Source organism: Giraffa tippelskirchi, chromosome 4 (genome assembly GCF_054371585.1).
Source record: "Giraffa tippelskirchi isolate mGirTip1 chromosome 4, T2T-mGirTip1v1.2.pri, whole genome shotgun sequence".
NCBI classification, from domain to species: Eukaryota; Metazoa; Chordata; class Mammalia; order Artiodactyla; family Giraffidae; genus Giraffa; species Giraffa tippelskirchi.
The window spans coordinates 149,409,038-149,426,939 of record NC_137278.1 but is presented as its reverse complement, the minus strand read 5'-3'; the positions used below and the strand labels follow the sequence as shown (position 1 = coordinate 149,426,939).

General features: G+C 40.8%; 1 protein-coding gene across 31 annotated transcripts in view; it reads left to right on the top strand.

Moving 5' to 3' along the window:
- The window catches only part of SRGAP1 (SLIT-ROBO Rho GTPase activating protein 1), a 291,940-nt gene that overhangs the window by 185,927 nt on the left and 88,111 nt on the right, over window positions 1-17,902 (top strand). For all 31 annotated transcript variants that reach the window (XR_014081883.1, XR_014081886.1, XR_014081884.1 and 28 more), the window contains 2 exons: window positions 11,989-12,171; window positions 12,645-12,773. Coding sequence is in view for 18 of the 31 variants with exons in the window: in XM_081588879.1 (XP_081445005.1) it covers window positions 11,989-12,171; window positions 12,645-12,773 (312 nt within the window). In the remaining 13 variants the exon portion in view is untranslated. The remainder of the gene's footprint in view (window positions 1-11,988; window positions 12,172-12,644; window positions 12,774-17,902) is intronic.

The following is a 17,902-nucleotide window of genomic DNA, read 5'->3' as shown; positions in this document are numbered from 1 at the left end:
GCATGTGTATTCTCTATTTTTCCATTTGTTTTGTTTATTTTTATATCTCTGTTGCCTTGGCATTTGATTGGCTGGCAGTCCCCAGCCAGTAGGGTCCAGAGTCCCAGACAATGCCTTCTGTCCAAAGCATTTGTTTGGATTATAAATATAATTTGATGATAAATTTCGACTGTTACACTGATTTCATTTCAGTGGAGCCACAACATACTTCTCATTTTCTTTAATACACTACCTATAAAGACAGGACTGCATGCTATTTAATTGTTCATCTTGAGCTATTTGCTCATTTCTAAAGAGCTTTGCTTAAATTCTTACTGTATACATAAACAGAATTATCACTTGTTTCCTTCTCTTTACTAGTTGGAAGTGAAAATCTTTTCAGTCATGGAGAAATCATTACCTATTATTACAATGAAATATTTTATGGTAATTCTTTTTCAAATATCAATGGCTGACACCATGCATTTATTATATGTCAAGCTCTTTTCTGTGCTCTTTATGTCTTGACATATCTTATCTTTCCAGCTACCCTATGCATGCAGTGATAATGTTATGCCTATTAACACAGTAAAGAAATGGTGGCACTGAAAGGTTAAGTTACTTGCTCAAAATCACAGAGTAAGTACAGAGGCAGGAATTGAGCCCAAGAGGCCTGTTCTGTGAATGTAAGCCCTTAACCACCAGTATACTAGCTCTCAAAGTGAGTTCTGTAAATGTTACTTTTCAAATATAATTATGTTTTGTAAATTCTGCTTTCATTGACTTATAGAGAGCTGTACCAGCCTGGAGAGAGAAAGTAGAAAAGTTCATCATTGTAACAGTCCTACTGACAACTCATTACCTTCAGGATCAGCAGCCTTTCCATCCCTGATGCCACAAATGAGAATAAAAAATATTATTGTCACTCACAGGACTTAAGTGGGAAGTGGGGCATTGGGATGGGAACTGAGATCCATTTTAAGCATTGACTAACATTCATGTTGAGGGTGGGCCTCTCCTGTCTTTCCATTCCTTATATAAATATATGCCCCTGCCACCCAACCTTTTTCTCCAGTTGAGCTCCAGGACTTAAATATAAGCTGATTAAAAACAAGCCTCGAATTCCTTCTCCACTTGACTCCCACTTAGCCTACCTGGAAGTCCACAACCTCCTCCCTCCCTACCTCCTGTCTTCAGTCAGAGTAGGCCTGTCTTTGTCTCTTTACTGGTTAGGCATTATGTCTTTCATCTCTTGCATGATGCCTGGCTTATGGATACTCAGTAGCTGTTTGGTGGATGAATAAACACAGATCAGTATACACTGCTCTCTGAAACCTGGGTGATTTTCCAGTAAATTACCCTTAATTTTACAGTAACTATCAGCATACAAAAAAAAGGGTGCTCATGATGCAATTAAAAGACTCTTGCTCCTTGGAATAAAAGCAATGACAAACTTAGGGAGCGTGTTAAAAAGCAAAGACATTGCTTTGCCTACAAAGGTCAAAATCAAAGCTATGGTTTTTCTAGTAGTCACGAATGGATGTGAAACCTCGACAATAAAAAAGGCTGAGTGCTGAAGAATTAATGCCTTCGAACTGTGGTGCTGGAGTAGACTCTTGAGAGTCCCTTGGAGAGCAAGGAGATCAAACCAGTCAATCATAAAGGAAATCAACCCTGAATATTCACTGGACTGATGCTGAAGCTGAAGCTCCAATACTTTGGCTACCTGATGTAAAGAGCCAACTTATTGGAAAAGACCCTGATGCTGGGAACGATTGAGGGCAGGAGGAGAAGGGGAAGACAGAGAATGAGATGGTTGGATAGTATCACTGACTCAATGGACTTGAGTTTGAGCAAACTCCGGGAGATGGTAAGGGACAGAGAGGCCTGGTGTGCTGCAGTCCATGGGGTGGCAACGAGTCCAACGTGACTGAGAGACTGAACAACGGCAACAACATGATAAGGGGACATTGCAAAGAGGCTAGAAGCCTTTCTAACTGTGATTTCAGGTGGTGTGTTTTATGAACATGCAAGTATCTATGCCATCAACTCCTGGGTACTCATCACTGGTATATGAGTTTTTAAGAGGTTTTGGCTAGGCCAAGTTGCAATATGAAATAGCAGGAGACACCTCCATCAGGTCTGCTTTTGTTGTTCTTAGTTCTCTAGCTGCTTTGTCTTTGTGAGGGGCAGTGACCTGCACCTCTCTGCTTAGAGCCAGCATCTGAAGCCAGTTAGTCTGATCTCAGAGGCTGCATGCTTGCTTCTACACCATACCTTAGAAACTGTCAAGAAAGAGAACTGCCCAGCCTGTTATGTGCTTCCCATGCGTTGTATCACTTAATCTCCATTTTGCCTCAGAGAAACTGGAGCTCAAGAAAGTTAAGAAACTTGCCCAGCTGATAACCAGTAGCACAAGAACTCAGATCCAGGTCTGCCTGACTCTATGTTTATCTCCAAGATTGGCTACAGGGCAGGAAAGCATAAGGTTGCAGGTGTAAAGATCCCAGCATGCAGTGTTAGGATGCTCTCTTAAAGGTAGTTCCTGCCCAACACCCCTGTCTAAACTAAGCTCCAGAGACACAGCTTGGCTTAGCAGAGCCCACAGCCTAGACAGAGGAACTGGGGTTCTGTGGGCCCCTGGAGGAGCTGGGCTTGCAGCTCAGCCTGGGGTTGACCAGAAGCCCTGCCTTCCCCATGAACCTGAGATCTTCCTGAGAATGGACTTCCAAAGTGATGGTCCTGCTGCTGCTGCTAAGTCACTTCAGTCGTGTCCTGGTTTTGTTAATCTGGCACTGGCAGAAACTCAGTCACAGTTAGAGCCCAGTCATGTATTGATTATATCGATAGGAAAGGGATCTTTACCTTCAGTTGTTGATATTTAAGGAAACCTAAAGAATGTCATTTTTATGAAGAGCTTTCTGCGATTGATAGAATTAGTAGAACAATAGGCAGAGTATGGAATTGGGCTTCCTAGGTAGCACTAATGGTAAAGAACCCACCTGCCAATGCAGGAGATGTAAGAGACATGAGTTTAAATCTCAGTCAGAAAGATCCCGTGGAGTAGGAAATGGCAACCCACTCCAATATTCTCTCCTGAACAATCCCTTTAACAGAGGAGCCTGGCGGCTACAGTCCATGAGGTGACAAAGAGACATGAGAGTGACTGAGCATGCACACACATGTATGGAATTAGGAAATACTGTCACTAACATGTTGCTTTTCACCAGCACCCCGCCACCCCAACCATGACATCTTTTTTTTTTTTTGAGATGATGTAAATTCTAATGCTAAGTGTATTTCACAAATGATTTAGAACTATTCGCCATCCCATCAGTCCAGTCCTGGGTATTTACTGGTGGTACTGTAAAACCAGGGATGGAGGGGAACAATGCCAGTCACATGGTTTTTGTTAAATGAATAGACAGCTGAATATAAAAGGATTCCTGGCCTTCATTTGTTTCTCACCAGATCCATATTTTATTCCTCCTGTATGTAAGGTAGTATTAAGAACCTGGAGATGCCTAAAATACCTGGGGCTTCCTAGGTGGTGCTAGTGGTAAAGAACCCACCTGCCAATGCAGGAGACTAAGAGATGAAAATTCTATCTCTGGGTCAGGAAAATCCCCTGGAAGGGAATGGCAGCCCACTCCAGTATTCTTTCCTGGAGAATCCCATGGATGGAGGAGCCTGGCGGGCTGCGGTACATAAGGTTGAAAAGAGTCAGACACAACTAAAGTGACTTAGCACGCAAGATCCTTTTAGTGGATTCACTGAGTTTACAGGCCAATCCATGATACTGAATGGTACACAAACATCTTTAACACATGGCACATTCTCAAGTGGTGTCAGGAAGTAGGTCTCCGAGATCAGAAGAACAAGGCCACTCTGACTGGGAAACCAGGGAACACTTAGCAGTAGGTTGACCTTGACTTGGCAGATGAGTCAAAATGGTACCAGGAAGGGATGCTGGGGAAGGGCATTCGAGGCAGTAAGGTTGGGTTGTCTGGCGGAACGGCCACAGAGGCAGGGAAGTATTCTGAGGCAGAAGTTAAGTGATCGACTCAGATCACTGGTGTTCCAACACCAGCCCAAGTGTGCTGCTTCGGCTGGTGTTAGAGCCAGAGTGTAAGAGCATTTGAACTCCGTGGTGCAGAGAGTCAAGTCAAGTTTAAGCAAAGGTCTAAAAGAGTAAGAACAGAGAAAAAGCCCTGTAGCTGCCATTCTGAATTCTCTTTTCTCCTTTCCACTCCCTCTTCTTCGTGCTAAATGAAGTCACTTCACACCCTAAATGATCCTGCCTGTCTTCACTGGATGACTGCTAAGGTACTGCTTTGACCATACGGTTTACATTTCTGTACATTCACCAACACCTACAGAATAAATTCTATACTGCTTAAGTAGTTGGGATATCAAGGCTCTTCTCATCTGGTTCATGCTAACTTCTCTAGTCTTATTCTTCAACTCAATTATCCATCCACTACCATGGAAACCAAGTCTTCATTACCAATGTGGAATGAATACATACTTATCTTTCATTCCTTCTTTTCCTCCATTTCTGAATATGACCAAGAGTAACTATATCCCTTGGTATGTCTAATTTTCTTGAGAGATCGCTAGTCTTTCCCATTCTATTGTTTTCCTCTATTTCTTTGCATTGATCGCTGAGGAAGGCTTTCTTATCTCTCCTTGCTATTCTTTGGAATTCTGCATTCAAATGGGTATATCTTTCCTTTTCTCCTTTGCTTTTCGCTTCCCGACTTTTCACAGCTATTTGTAAGGCCTCCTCAGACAGCCATTTTGCTTTTTTGCATTTCTTTTTCTTGGGGATGGTCTTGATTCCTGTCTCCTGTACAGTGTTACGAACCTCCATCCATAGTTCATCAGGCACTCTGTCTATCAGATCTAGTCCTTTAAATCTATTTCTCACTTCCACTGTATAATCATAAGGGATTTGATTTAGGTCATACCTGAATGGTCTAGTGGTTTTCTCCACTTTCTTCAATTTCAGTCTGAATTTGGCAATAAGGAGTTCATGATCTGAGCCACAGTCTGCTCCCGGTCTTGTTTTTGCTGACTGTATAGAGCTTCTCCATCTTTGGCTACAAAGAATATAATCAATCTGATTTTGGTGTCGACCATCTGGTGGTCTCCATGTGTAGAGTCTTCTCTTGTGTTGTTGTTGTTGCTATGACCAGTGTGTTCTCTTGGCAGAACTCTATTAGCCTTTGCCCTGCTTCATTCTGTACTCCAAGGCCAAATTTGCCTGTTACTCCAGGTGTCTCTTGACTTCCTACTTTTGCATTCCAGTCCCCTGTAATGAAAAGGAAATCTTTTTTGGGTGTTAGTTCTAAAAGGTCTTGTAGGTCTTCATAGAACTGTTCAAGTTCAGCTTCTTCAGTGTTACTGGTCAGGGCATAGACTTGGATTACCATGATATTGAATGGTTTGCCTTGGAAACGAACAGAGATCATCCTGTCGTTTTTGAGACTGCATCCAAGTACTGCATTTCAGACTCTTGTTTACTATGGTGGCTATTCCATTTCTTCTAAGGGATTCCTGCCCACAGTAGTAGATATAATGGTCATCTGAGTTGAATTCACCCATTCCAGTCCATCTTAGTTCACTGATTCCTAGGATGTCTATGTTCACTCTTATCATCTCCTGTTTGACCACTTCCAATTTGCCTTGATTCATGGACTAACATTCCAGGTTCCTATGCAATATTGCTCTTTACAGCATCAAATCTTGCTTCTGTCACCAGTCCCATTCACAACTGAGTGTTGTTTTTGCTTTGGTTCCATCCCTTCATTCTTTCTGGAGTTATTTCTCCACTGATCTCCAGTAGCATATTGGGCACCTACCGATCTGGGGAGTTCATCTTTCAGTGTCCTATCTTTTTGCCTTTTCATACTGTTCATGGGGTTCTCAAGGCAAGAATACTGAAGTGGTTTACCATTCCCTTCTCCAGTGGACCACATTCTGTCAGACCTCTCCACCATGACCCATCTGTCTTGGGTGGCCCCATATGGCATGGCTTAGTTTCATTGAGTTAGACAGGCTGTGGTCCGTGTGATCAGATTGGCTAGTTGTCCGTGACTGTAGTTTCAGTCTGTCTGTCCCCTGATCCCCTCTCTCAGTGCCTCCCGTCTTACCTGGGTTTCTCTTACCTTTGACGTGGGGTCTCTCTTCACGGCTGCTCCAGCAAAGTGCAGCCGCCGCCCCTTACCTCAGACGTGGTGTAGCTCCTCTTGGCCACGCTCATGCGCCATCGCAGCCACTGCACTCAGAAATGGGAGGGACCTAACAGAAGCAGAAGATATTAAGAAGAGGTGGCAAGAATACACAGAAGAACTGGACAAAAAAGATCTTCCTGACCCAGATAATCACGATTGTGTGATCACTCACCTAGAGCCAGACATCCTGGAATGTGAAGTCAAGTGGGCCTTAGGAAGCATCACTACGAACAAAGCTAGTGGAGGTGATAGAATTCCAGTTGAGCTATTTCAAATCCTGAAAGATGGCACTGTGAAAGTGCTACACTCAATATGCCAGCAAGTTTGGAAAACTCAGCAGTGGCCACAGGACTGGAAAAGGTCAGTTTTCATCCCAATCCCAAAGAAAGGCAATGCCAAAGAATGCTCAAACTACCACACAATTGCACTCATCTCACACGCTAGTAAAGTAACGCTTAAAACCCTCCAAGCTAGGCTTCAGCAATACGTGAACTGTGAACTTCCAGATGTTCAAGCTGGTTTTAGAAAAGGCAGAGGAACCAGAGATCAAATTGCCAACATCCGCTGGATCATCGAAAAAGCAAGAGAATTGCAGAAAAACATCTACCTCTGCTTTATTGACTATGCCAAAGCCTTTGACTTGTGTGGATCACAATAAACTGTGGAAAATTCTGAAAGAGATGGGCATACCAGACCACCTGACCTGCCTCTTCAGAAACCTGAATGCAGGTCAGGAAGCAACAGTTAGAACTGGACATGGAACAACAGACTGGTTCCAAATCAGGAAAGGAGTACGTCAAGACTGTATATTGTCACCCTGCTTATTTAACTTATATGCAGAGTACATCATGTAAAACGCTGGGCTGGAGGAAGCACAAGCTGGAATCAAGATTGCCGGGAGAAATATCAATAACCTCAGCTATGCGGATGACACCACCCTTATGGCAGAAAGTGAAGAAGAACTAAAGAGCCTCTTGAGGAAAGTGAAAGAGGAGAGTGAAAAAGTTGGCTTAAAGCTCAACATTCAGAAAACTAAGATCATGGCATCTGGTCCCATCACTTCATGGCAGATAAATGGGGAAACAGTGGAAACAGTGGCTGACTTTATTTTTCTGGGCTCCAAAATTACTGCACATGGTGATTGCAGCCATGAAATTAAAAGACACTCCTTGGAAGGAAAGTTATGACCAACCTAGACAGCATATTAAAAAGCAGAGTCATTACTTTGCCAACAAAGGTCCATCTAGTCAAGGCAATGGTTTTTCCAATGGTCGTGTATGGATGTGAGAGTTGGACTGTGAAGAAAGCTGAACATCGAAAAATTGATGCTTTTGAACTGTGGTGTTGGAGAAGACTCTTGAGAGTCCCTTGGACTGCAAGGAAATCCAATCAGTCCATCCTATAGGAGGTCAGTCCTGGATGTTCATTGGAAGGACTGATGTTGAAGCTGAAACTCCAATACTTTGGCCACCTCATGCGAAGAACTGATTCATTTGAAGAGACCCTGATGCTGGGAAAGATTGAGGGCAGGAGGAGAAAGGGACGCCAGAGGATGAGATGGTTGGATGGCATCATCGACTCAATGGACATGGGTTTGGGTGGACTCTGGGAGTTGGTGATGGACAGAGAGGGCTGGCGTGCTGTGGTTCATGGGGTCGCAAAGAGTTGGACACGACTGAGCAACTGAACTGAACTATATCCCCCAGATAAAGAGGCCTTCTGTTTGTACAGTGCTTTCGACTTTCCAAAGATTGTGGCACAGCAGTTCAGAACACTGAATCTGGAGCCAGACTGCTAGGGTACCAACCGTTGTTCTGCCAATTACCAGCTGTGTGACCGTGAGGAAATTACTTAACCTCTCTTTGCCTTACTTTTCTCATTTGTACTATGGGGTGAATAAAGGTATGTACCTAATAAGCATGTTTAGAAGGATTATTGTTTAGTCGCTAAGTCATGTCCGACTCTTTGCCACCCCATGGACTGCAGCAGGCCAGGCTTCCCTGTCCTTCACTATATCCTGGTGTTTGCTCAGACTCATGTCCATTGAGTCAGTGATGTCATCAGAAAGATTAAATAAGCTATTATTTGGAAAATGCTTAGACAATGTCTGGCACGTAGTAGACATTATGTAATGATTGTTTAGCTAAATATATATTACATATATGTACACATATATATTAGTGGTATAGATTGTATACATAAATATATACATACATATGTAGTAAATACTCAGTATGGTTTCAGTTGTACCCGCACACAGGGGCCACATACAGTTGGGTATTTGCAACAACCTTGTAAGGTAAGCAGAACTGTTAAATAACTGTCCACACCTCACACCTGGTAGATCCATTCCAGGAACCAAGTCTTCTAACTTCTGAACCGGAAGTCAAAAAGTAGAATTTATACCCGTAATCCATTCATCTCCAACACATGAATAGTTTTCAGATACATCGTGATTTCTTTACACTGAATATTGAAATTTATCACAGATATTTTAATTATTTTGGTTTAAAGTACAAGAGCAATGTCAGATCCATTGTATAGGTCTGTCAGTAAGGGGAAAAAAAAATTAAGTTTCTGTCCAAAATTTTTGTGCAGGATTTCACAGTCTCACAAAGAAATGTATGATGTGGTCACTTTCTACTTGACTATATTCTTCTTGCAGGGAAGATAAATTGAGTATTTTCAATGGAGAATTATGCATGAGGTTTTGGTAGAAAAGTATTCAATTGGGAAAATATGCTATTGGAGTACATTTAAATGGATATATGTCTGTCATGTTATTTGGTATGCAAAGGCTTGTGTTTGCATTAAGCTGATGGAGAAGCTGCTATTTTCTTTGCAGCATATATTCAAACGCTTTCTTTTACTTCTCTGAAAAAGAGAGAATTGTCTTTTATTTTATTTTAAATACAAAACACATTTAACTTCTGTCAACAGCTTACATTTTAAATAATGAAGTTTTTACTGGCATTCATTATCTGCAATTAGAGTTCTCTAGAAGCTTTTAGTGTTTTTCTCAACTTTTAAAATTCATTCATTGTAACTGTTGACATTTTTGAGAACAGTGGAAACCTTAAGTCAAATTGGGAAAATGGAACAAAGAGATTACCTTTCTGGAAATTACCACTGAACTGGGTGGAGAATCCTCAGCTATTGTACTGAACCACATTGTGATATTTATACCCTCTTCTTGCTAGAAGTGTTGTCAGACTCAAACATTTTCCTTTTAACGCAGGCTAGTTAAGTAAATGCCACGCTAGCTGCCTGCTTGGGATCCTTAGTTCATAAAGCTTGAAAGTGAAAGTGAAAGTTGCTCAGTGGTGTCCAACCCTTTGCGAACCCCACGGACTATACAGTCCGTGGAATTCTCCAGGCCAGAATAATGGAGTGGGTAGCCGTTCCCTCCTCCAGGAGATCTTCGCAACCCAGGGATCAAACCCAGGTCTCCCGCATTGCAGGCAGATTCTTTACCAGCTGAACCACAAGGGAAGCCCAGGAATACTGGAATGGGTAGCCTATCCCTTCTTCAGGGGATCTTCCCGACCCAGGAATTGAACCGAGGTCTCCTGCATTGCAGGCAGATTCTTTACCAACTGAGTTATCAGGGAAGCCCTAAAGTTTAGTTAGTGCCAATTACCTGCTTACCCTAGGCCTCCGTAAGAGTCTGGAGTTCAGGTCTCTTCCACAGAAAGTATTTAAAATCAAGATTTCTCAGTTACCCTGTCTGTCTGAGATGCTTTTTCATCCATCTTTGATGGGAGTTATGTGTTCTCATTTCTTCCTTTCTGTCTGGTAGCAAGAAGACAGCTGAGCAACTGCGTATGGGGTGTGTGTGTGTGTGTGTGTGTGTGTGTGTGTGTGTGTGTGTGTGATTGGTTTTTTTCACCCTCTCATTTAAAGATGTAACTGGAACCAAGACCCAAATGGCATGTGGGTTTGCTTCAGGCAGGGAATATAAACAGAGCCAAGCCTAGAAATGCAAGGTTTGTAATAGATTCATTGACCTTGGTGTTTGCCCAGCTGCAGGGTGACTCCCTTTTCATTCCCCAGCTGCTTCCTAATGCTATCTTATTTTTCTTTCAAACTGGAGTAGCCAACCATACTCCCCCTCTCCGGACAGATTTGATAATTAACTAAAAACAGACAACTTTGTAGTTACACCCAGCTCAGAGAAAAGTTGCCCCAACTTTGTGGTTTAACCCACACTTTGTTCTTGTTCAGCAGTGCCTTTGACGTAATTTGCTAGCTTATGATTTTATGAGATTTTATCAGATTTTATGAGAACAAGTAAAGGCTCCTCATTAACCCCAAATTTTACTCTTCAAATAGTCATCTGGAGGATGTGCATTAAGTTGAACCCTAAGTGCTGATTTTCTACCTTTTACATGTAACCTACAAAGAAAAAGCAACTGGGTTCCACCTAAATAAATATATTTATTCTAGTGATGCTTCCAGCCCTCAAACTATTTTAAAGCTCATATTTTGAAACGAGAAAAATCAAGTTCCTTACTTTAAAACATTACATCAATCTCTTGAACACAATTATACCTTAGTTATAAAGTTAGCTCTGGATCACTTGCAGTTATTTACAGATGAAATAAAGTCTGTTTTATGTGGATGAGAATTTGACATCATTTTTGAGAATGTACTGGCACCGATTACTTGGGTGCTGAATTTTCAGATATTTCTTGAGACATTAGTTGCATTGGAATCACCATACCTTTAAACTTTTTTAATTAAAAAAATTTAAATTAGGATTAATTATATATTTATAATATACATGGGAAGGATACATTACAAAATTTCATTTCCTGTATATTCCTAAATCTATTAAAATGCAAATTACACGTACCATTTCTAAGAGAAGAAATAAGTTACACTATATATGAAGAGTTTTCAACACAATTCTATTTATAAAAAGCAAGAAGTGAAATATTCTAAAATGTTCAATAATAGAGAATTGGTATAAGGAAATATTATACAGCTCTTTTAGAGGAATATTTTGTGGTATAGAAAAATGTTGATATTTTTAAGTAGAAAAGGATATAGGAGACTAAAAATTATAAATACAGTATGATCCAAAGTTTTTTGAAGAAGTGATATATGTCATTTTAAAATGAAGAGTGTGTGTCTGTGTGTATGTGTGTATTTTCATAGAAAAAAGACTGAATAGCTGTATACGAAAATCATATGCTTTTTTATTTTTTACTTTTTATTTTACTTTCTTTTTTCTGTCATGTTTTCTACATTGAACATAAAATATTACTTTGTGCTTATGAAAAGTTTTTTTCCCTAAAACCATATATGAACCTTACATTTACATTTTGTATTTTGACAAGTAGATGTTAAGCAATATAGTCCTTTTAGTAAGAGCTATACTTATTTGGAGTTTTTTGTAATTCCAAAGTTTAGCTAAAATTTATCCATGTGTAATGGTTTATTCTGCAAATTAATAATTCAGAGGAGATTTTAGAGAAACACTTTCAAGCTTGAGGGAACTTTTTAAGTACACTGAAAGCACACACAAGACTCTGTCAATCATTTTTTCATCACAGTCTGTTCCTAAATGCCTCTTCCTGGCAGGTGAATTTGCATACTTCTGTTTGCTTTATGTAAAAGAAATAGTATATCCGTTATCTGTTTTACTAACAATCTGGCTCTCCCTCTGCCAGTTGGAAGGTGATATCTTTAACATACGCGTCATATAATGGTTTCCATTCCCTAAGTTACAGACAAACATCTTGTAACAATTTGGGTCACATTTTCACAGGTGATGAAAACATACCATATGTATCATGCCGAGAGCATCAGCGCAGAGAGCAAACTGAAAGAGGCTGAGAAACAAGAAGAGAAGCAAATTGGCAGGTCTGGTGATCCAGTGTTCCATATTAGACTGGAAGAGAGACATCAGCGGCGAAGCTCGGTGAAAAAAATTGAAAAAATGAAGGAAAAAGTAAGTAAAACTAGACTGCAGAGCCCTTCTGCCCTCCCTGGAGGTGACAAACCTAGAAACAGTGATGTAACAGCTGATAGACATACGTTGTAAATTACTGTGAAATGACATGCATTTCCTCCCATGGGGATGAAAAATGTTTAAGAAACATAAAAATCATGTAATAACAGCTGGACATTGTTTAGTGGTAAATGCCAAGTATCTAGTACACAATGTAGAGAATTTTGAATATTAACAAACAGATTTCATTGCAAATGGGCCTGACGCCCAAATACATTGTTGCTATTCCCCACTGATGGGCAACTTTCATTTATTTAAATCAGATTCAAATTGTACTTTCCTCAAAGGACTTGGAAGGTCATTTGTATATGTAGAATAAATCGTTTAGATGAATAGAAATTCAGGTATGTTTCCCTGTCTGAATTTAAAATGACTATTGTTTTTCCCAATTCCTGGATCTTCTTCATTTCCAGAGACAAGCAAAATATTCGGAAAACAAGCTTAAATCGATTAAGGCACGGAATGAATATCTCCTAACCCTTGAAGCCACCAATGCCTCAGTTTTCAAATATTATATTCATGATCTTTCAGATTTAATTGATGTAAGTACTTAAAGTTTTTATATTTTCCACATCAAGGTGGAGTTAGCAATAACTCTCTTTCCTTGATTCTAAAATACCATCATTTATTAAAACAATGTTATTTTATGTAATTCTCAGGGGGGACAGTGCTGCAAATTACACTACATAGGATTTGTTGTTGTCGTTGTTCATTCGCTAAGTCGTGTCCAACTCTTTGCACACCAGGTTCCCCTGTCCTTTACCATCTCCCAGAGTTTATTCAAACTCATGTCCATTGAGTCAGTGATGATGCTATCCAACCATCTCATCTTCTTTCATCTTCTTTTCCACCTGCCTTCAGTCTTTCCCAGCACCAGGGTCTTTTCCAGTGAGTTGGGTCTTCACATCAGGTTGCCAAAGTATTGGAGCTTTAGCATCATGCCTTCCAGTGAATATTCAGGGTTGATTTCCTTTAGGATTGACTGGTTTGATCTCCTTGTGTGCACTAAGATACTACAAATTTTAAGATGCTTGTGAAACACTGTGCATCCTAAAACCACTGAAAAATAAACTAAGAAGTTCTGTGAAGCTGTCAGTATCCAGAAAACTAGCTGGGAAGGAACTCCAGGCATTTTCAAATGATGCAGTAGCACAGCCCTTACTTCATTCATTGATTTAAAGTATATTTATTGAGCCCCTACTATTATGAGATGCTAAGGCTCTGAAAAGCTATAGATATACAGTTGTTGTGTTTTTTTTTTTTTAACTTTATTTGGCTGCACTGGGTCTTTTAGTTGCAGCATGCAGAACTCTCAGTTGCAGCATGTGGAATCTAGTTCCCGGACCTGGGATCAAACCCAGGCCCCCTGCATTGGGAGCTCAGAGTCTTAGCCACTGGATCACCAGGAAAGTCCCTAAATGTACACTTCTCATCCCTTGGAATTTAAAGTGGAAAAGCCAGGTGTGAAGCAAATGACTATGCAAATGATTGCTTTATGACAGTTGTGATAAATACTGTAAAGCACAATAGAATACATAGAAACCACTTTTATTATCTAACAAGATATGATATAAAAACACTAACTGGGCTCATTTAGAACTCTGCAAGTAGGAATGGCTACCCACCTCAGGATTCTTGCCTGGAGAATTCCATGGACAGAGGAAACTAGAGGGCTACCTAGAGGAACCTAGAGGAACCTAGAGGGTCACAAAGAGGCAAACACAACTGAGTGACCAACACTTTCACTTTTCAAGTATTTAACTATTATTATATTTGTATAATGTTTACTGCCAACTCTGGCCCTCAGCATCATTCATCCTTTCAATCGGAAATTGTCCACTGAGTAGCCCAATCATTGTGCTAACACTATAGGGGATGCAAAGATGAAATAGACAAAAATCCTGTGTCCAAAACCACCAGTATCTGCAAATGAAAGATAAAAAGTGATGTGTCTTAAGGAAAACAGATAAAGTGATAGAAGTACAGAGTTATCTGCTGGAGTTTTACTCATATTCTGCTTTGCAGTGATTGAATTCAGTGATGATAATATAAAATTATTTTCTGTGGCTCATAGTGTGTCATAGTTTAGACATATAGTAGGTTAAGGCAACTATTTATTTAGTGAGTTAAGTCCACATATTTAGATATTATTTATTAAATATTTACTTACTTGACTGCAGTTCAGTTAAGTCGCTCAGTCGTCTCCCAACTCTGCGACCCCATGAACCGCAGCACGCCAGGCCTCCCTGTCCATCACCAACTCCCGGAGTCCACCCAAACCCATGTCCATTGAGTCAGTGATGCCATCCAGCCATCTCATCCTCTGTCATCCCCTTCTCCTCCTGCCCTCAGTCTTTCCCAGCATCAGGGTCTTTTCCAATGAGTCAGCCCTTCGCATCAGGCGGCCAAAGTATTGGAGTTTCAGCTTCAACATCAGTCCTTCCAATGAACACCCAGGACTGATCTCCTTTAGGATGGACTGGTTGGATCTTTTTGCAGTCCAAGGGACTCTCAAGAGTCTTCTCCAATACCACAGTTCAAAAGCATCAGTTCTTCGGCTCTCAACTTTCTTTATAGTCCAACTCTCACATCCATACAAGACCACTGGAAAAACCATCACCTTGACTAGACAGACCTTTGTTGGCAAAGTAATGTCTCTGCTTTTTAATATGCTGTCTAGGTTGGTCATAACTTTCCTTCCAAGGAGTAAGCGTCTTTTAATTTTATGGCTGCAAACACCATGTGCAGTGATTTTGGAGCCCAGAAAAATAAAGTCAGCCACTGTTTCCACTGTTTCCCCATTTATCTGCCATGAAGTGATGGGACCAGATGCCATGATCTTAGTTTTCTGAATGTTGAGCTTTAAGCCAACTTTTTCACTCTCCTCTTTCACTTTCCTCAAGAGGCTCTTTAGTTCTTCTTCACTTTCTGCCATAAGGGTGGTGTCATCTGCATAGCTGAGGTTATTGATATTTCTCCCGGCAATCTTGATTCCAGCTTGTGCTTCCTCCAGCCCAGCGTTTCTCATGATGTACTCTACATATATAAATAAGCAAGATGACAATATACAGTCTTGACGTACTCCTTTCCTGATTTGGAACCAGTCTGTTGTTCCATGTCCAGTTCTAACTGTTGCTTCCTGACCTGCATTCAGGTTTCTGAAGAGGCAGGTCAGGTGGTCTGGTATGCCCATCTCTTTCAGAATTTTCCACAGTTTATTGTGATCCACACAGTCAAAGGCTTTGGCATAGTCAATAAAGCAGAAATAGATGTTTTTCTGGAACTCTCTTGCTTTTTCGATGGTCCAGCAGATGTTAGCAATTTGATCTCTGGTTCCTCTGCCTTTTCTAAAACCAGCTTGAACATCTGGAAGTTCACGATTCATGTATTGCTGAAGCCTGGCTTGGAGAATTTTAAGCATTACTTTACTAGCGTGTGAGATGAGTGCAAGTGTGTGGTAGTTTGAGCATTCTTTGCCATTGCCTTTCTTTGGGATTGGAATGAAAACTGACCTTTTCCAGTCCTGTGGTCACTGCTGAGTTTTCCATATTTGCTGGCGTATTGAGTGCGGCACTTTCACAGTGTCATCTTTCAGGATTTGAAATAGCTCAACTGGAATTCCATCACCTCCACTAGCTTTGTTGGTAGTGATGCTTCCTAAGGCCCACTTGACTTCACATTCCAGGTTGTCTGGCTCTAGGTGAGTGATCACACCATCGTGATTATCTGGGTCATGAAGATCTTTTTTGTACAGTTCTGTGTATTCTTGCCACTTCTTCTTAATATCTTCTGCTTCTATTAGGTCCCTACCATTTATGTCCTTTATTGAGCCCATCTTTGCATGAAATGTTCCCTTAGTGTGTCTAATTTTCTTGAAGAGATCTCTAGTCTTTCCCATTCTATTGTTTTCCTCTTATTTCTTTGCATTGATCGCTGAGGAAGGCTTTCTTATCTCTCCTTGCTTTTCTTTGGAACTCTGCATCAGGTCTTAGTTGCACTTAATTATTTTAAATACAGAAGCTTTAAAAAAATTTTTTTTTCTTCTAGCACTCTGATGAAATGAAATGATTTTTTTCTGCTAGATTGCTGTTAGTTTTCCTGAATAAAATTTTACAAAAAAATTCTGATCCCTATTTTCAAACTTAGATCTGTAAGGATTCTGCAAAATAGATGGAATATAGAAGAACTAATTCTGTGTAACAGCTCTGCTTGCTTGTTTTGTTTAGGGCTTATTTTAGTGATTGTAGTATTTGGCTAAACCCAAGCCAGTTTAATATGAGGATAAGTTAATCTTGAAAGGAAGTGTGAAAGTGTCAATCCCTCAGTCGCATCTGACACTTTGCGACCCTATGGACTGTAGCCCACCAGGCTCCTCTCTATCCATGGGATTCTCCAAGGCAAGAATACTGGAGTGGGTTCCCATTCCCTTCTCCAGTGGGCCTTCCCTGCTGCTGCTGCTGCTAAGTCGCTTCAGTCGTGTCAAACTCTGTGTGACCCCATAGACGGCAGCCCACCAGGCTCCGCCGTCCCTGGGATTCTCCAGGCAAGAATACTGGAGTGGGTTGCCATTTCCTTCTCCAGTGCATGAAAGGGAAAAGTGAAAGTGAAGTTGCTCAGTCATGTCCAACTCTTAGTGACCCCATGGACTGTAGCCTACCAGGCTCCTCCGTCCATGGGATTTTCCAGGCAAGAGTACTGGAGTGGGGTGCCATTGCCTTCTCTGGGGCCTTCCCTACCCAGAGATAAAACTCAGGTCTCCTGCATTGCAGGCAGATTCTTTACCATCTCAGCCACCAGAGAAGTCCCTGATCTTGAAAAGTGCTTCTTTAATACCTACAAAGTGCCAAACACGGTTCTTGATAATGGGGATCCAGCAATAAACAAAACAGAATCCTCACCTCCATGGTGTTTATGTACTAGCTGGGGAGACAAGCCATAAAAAATGTACACATATATATTATCTGTATGTGATATGTATGTAATATGGACATATATTAAATATTTATATTTAATATGTATGTGGATTAATACTTATTGTAGTATATTGTACTAGTAACAGTGCCATGAAGAAAAATAAAATGGACCCGTGTGGGTGCTTTTTTTGATGACGTGGTCAGAAAAGCCTGATGTTTGAGCAGAAAAGTGAGCTGCAAGCTTTATTGCCAACAGGGAAGAAATCCCTCATACAGAAGGACTGGCGAGGCTACAGGTATAGAGTTGGAGGTGTGTTTGTCAAGTTCAAGGTGCTCGAGGAATAGCAAAGGAGGCCAGAATGGCTGGAGCGGAGCGAGTAAGGAAAAGGTGCTGGGAGAGAAGGGAGGCAGAAGCCCAATCATTTAGGGGCCTTGGGGCAAGGAAAAGAGGTTAGATTTTGTTCTAAGTTTGAGGTGAAGCCATTGAAGGGTTTTAAGCAAGGAAGTGACATCACCTAGTTTACATTTGAAAGACTCATTCTGCCTTCTGGGTGGAAAATAGGCTAAGGTAGGTGAGGAGGACAAGTGTGAAAAAAGCAAGCTATATCTAGAGTCTTTTGCACTTTTCCAGGCTAGAGATGATGCTGGCTTGGACTGGCATGATAGTGATAGACCTGTGAGAAGTGTTTGGATTAAAAATGTATTGAAAATAGAACTAAGAGAAAATTAGAGTGGTGGGGTTTTTGTTTGTTTGTTTT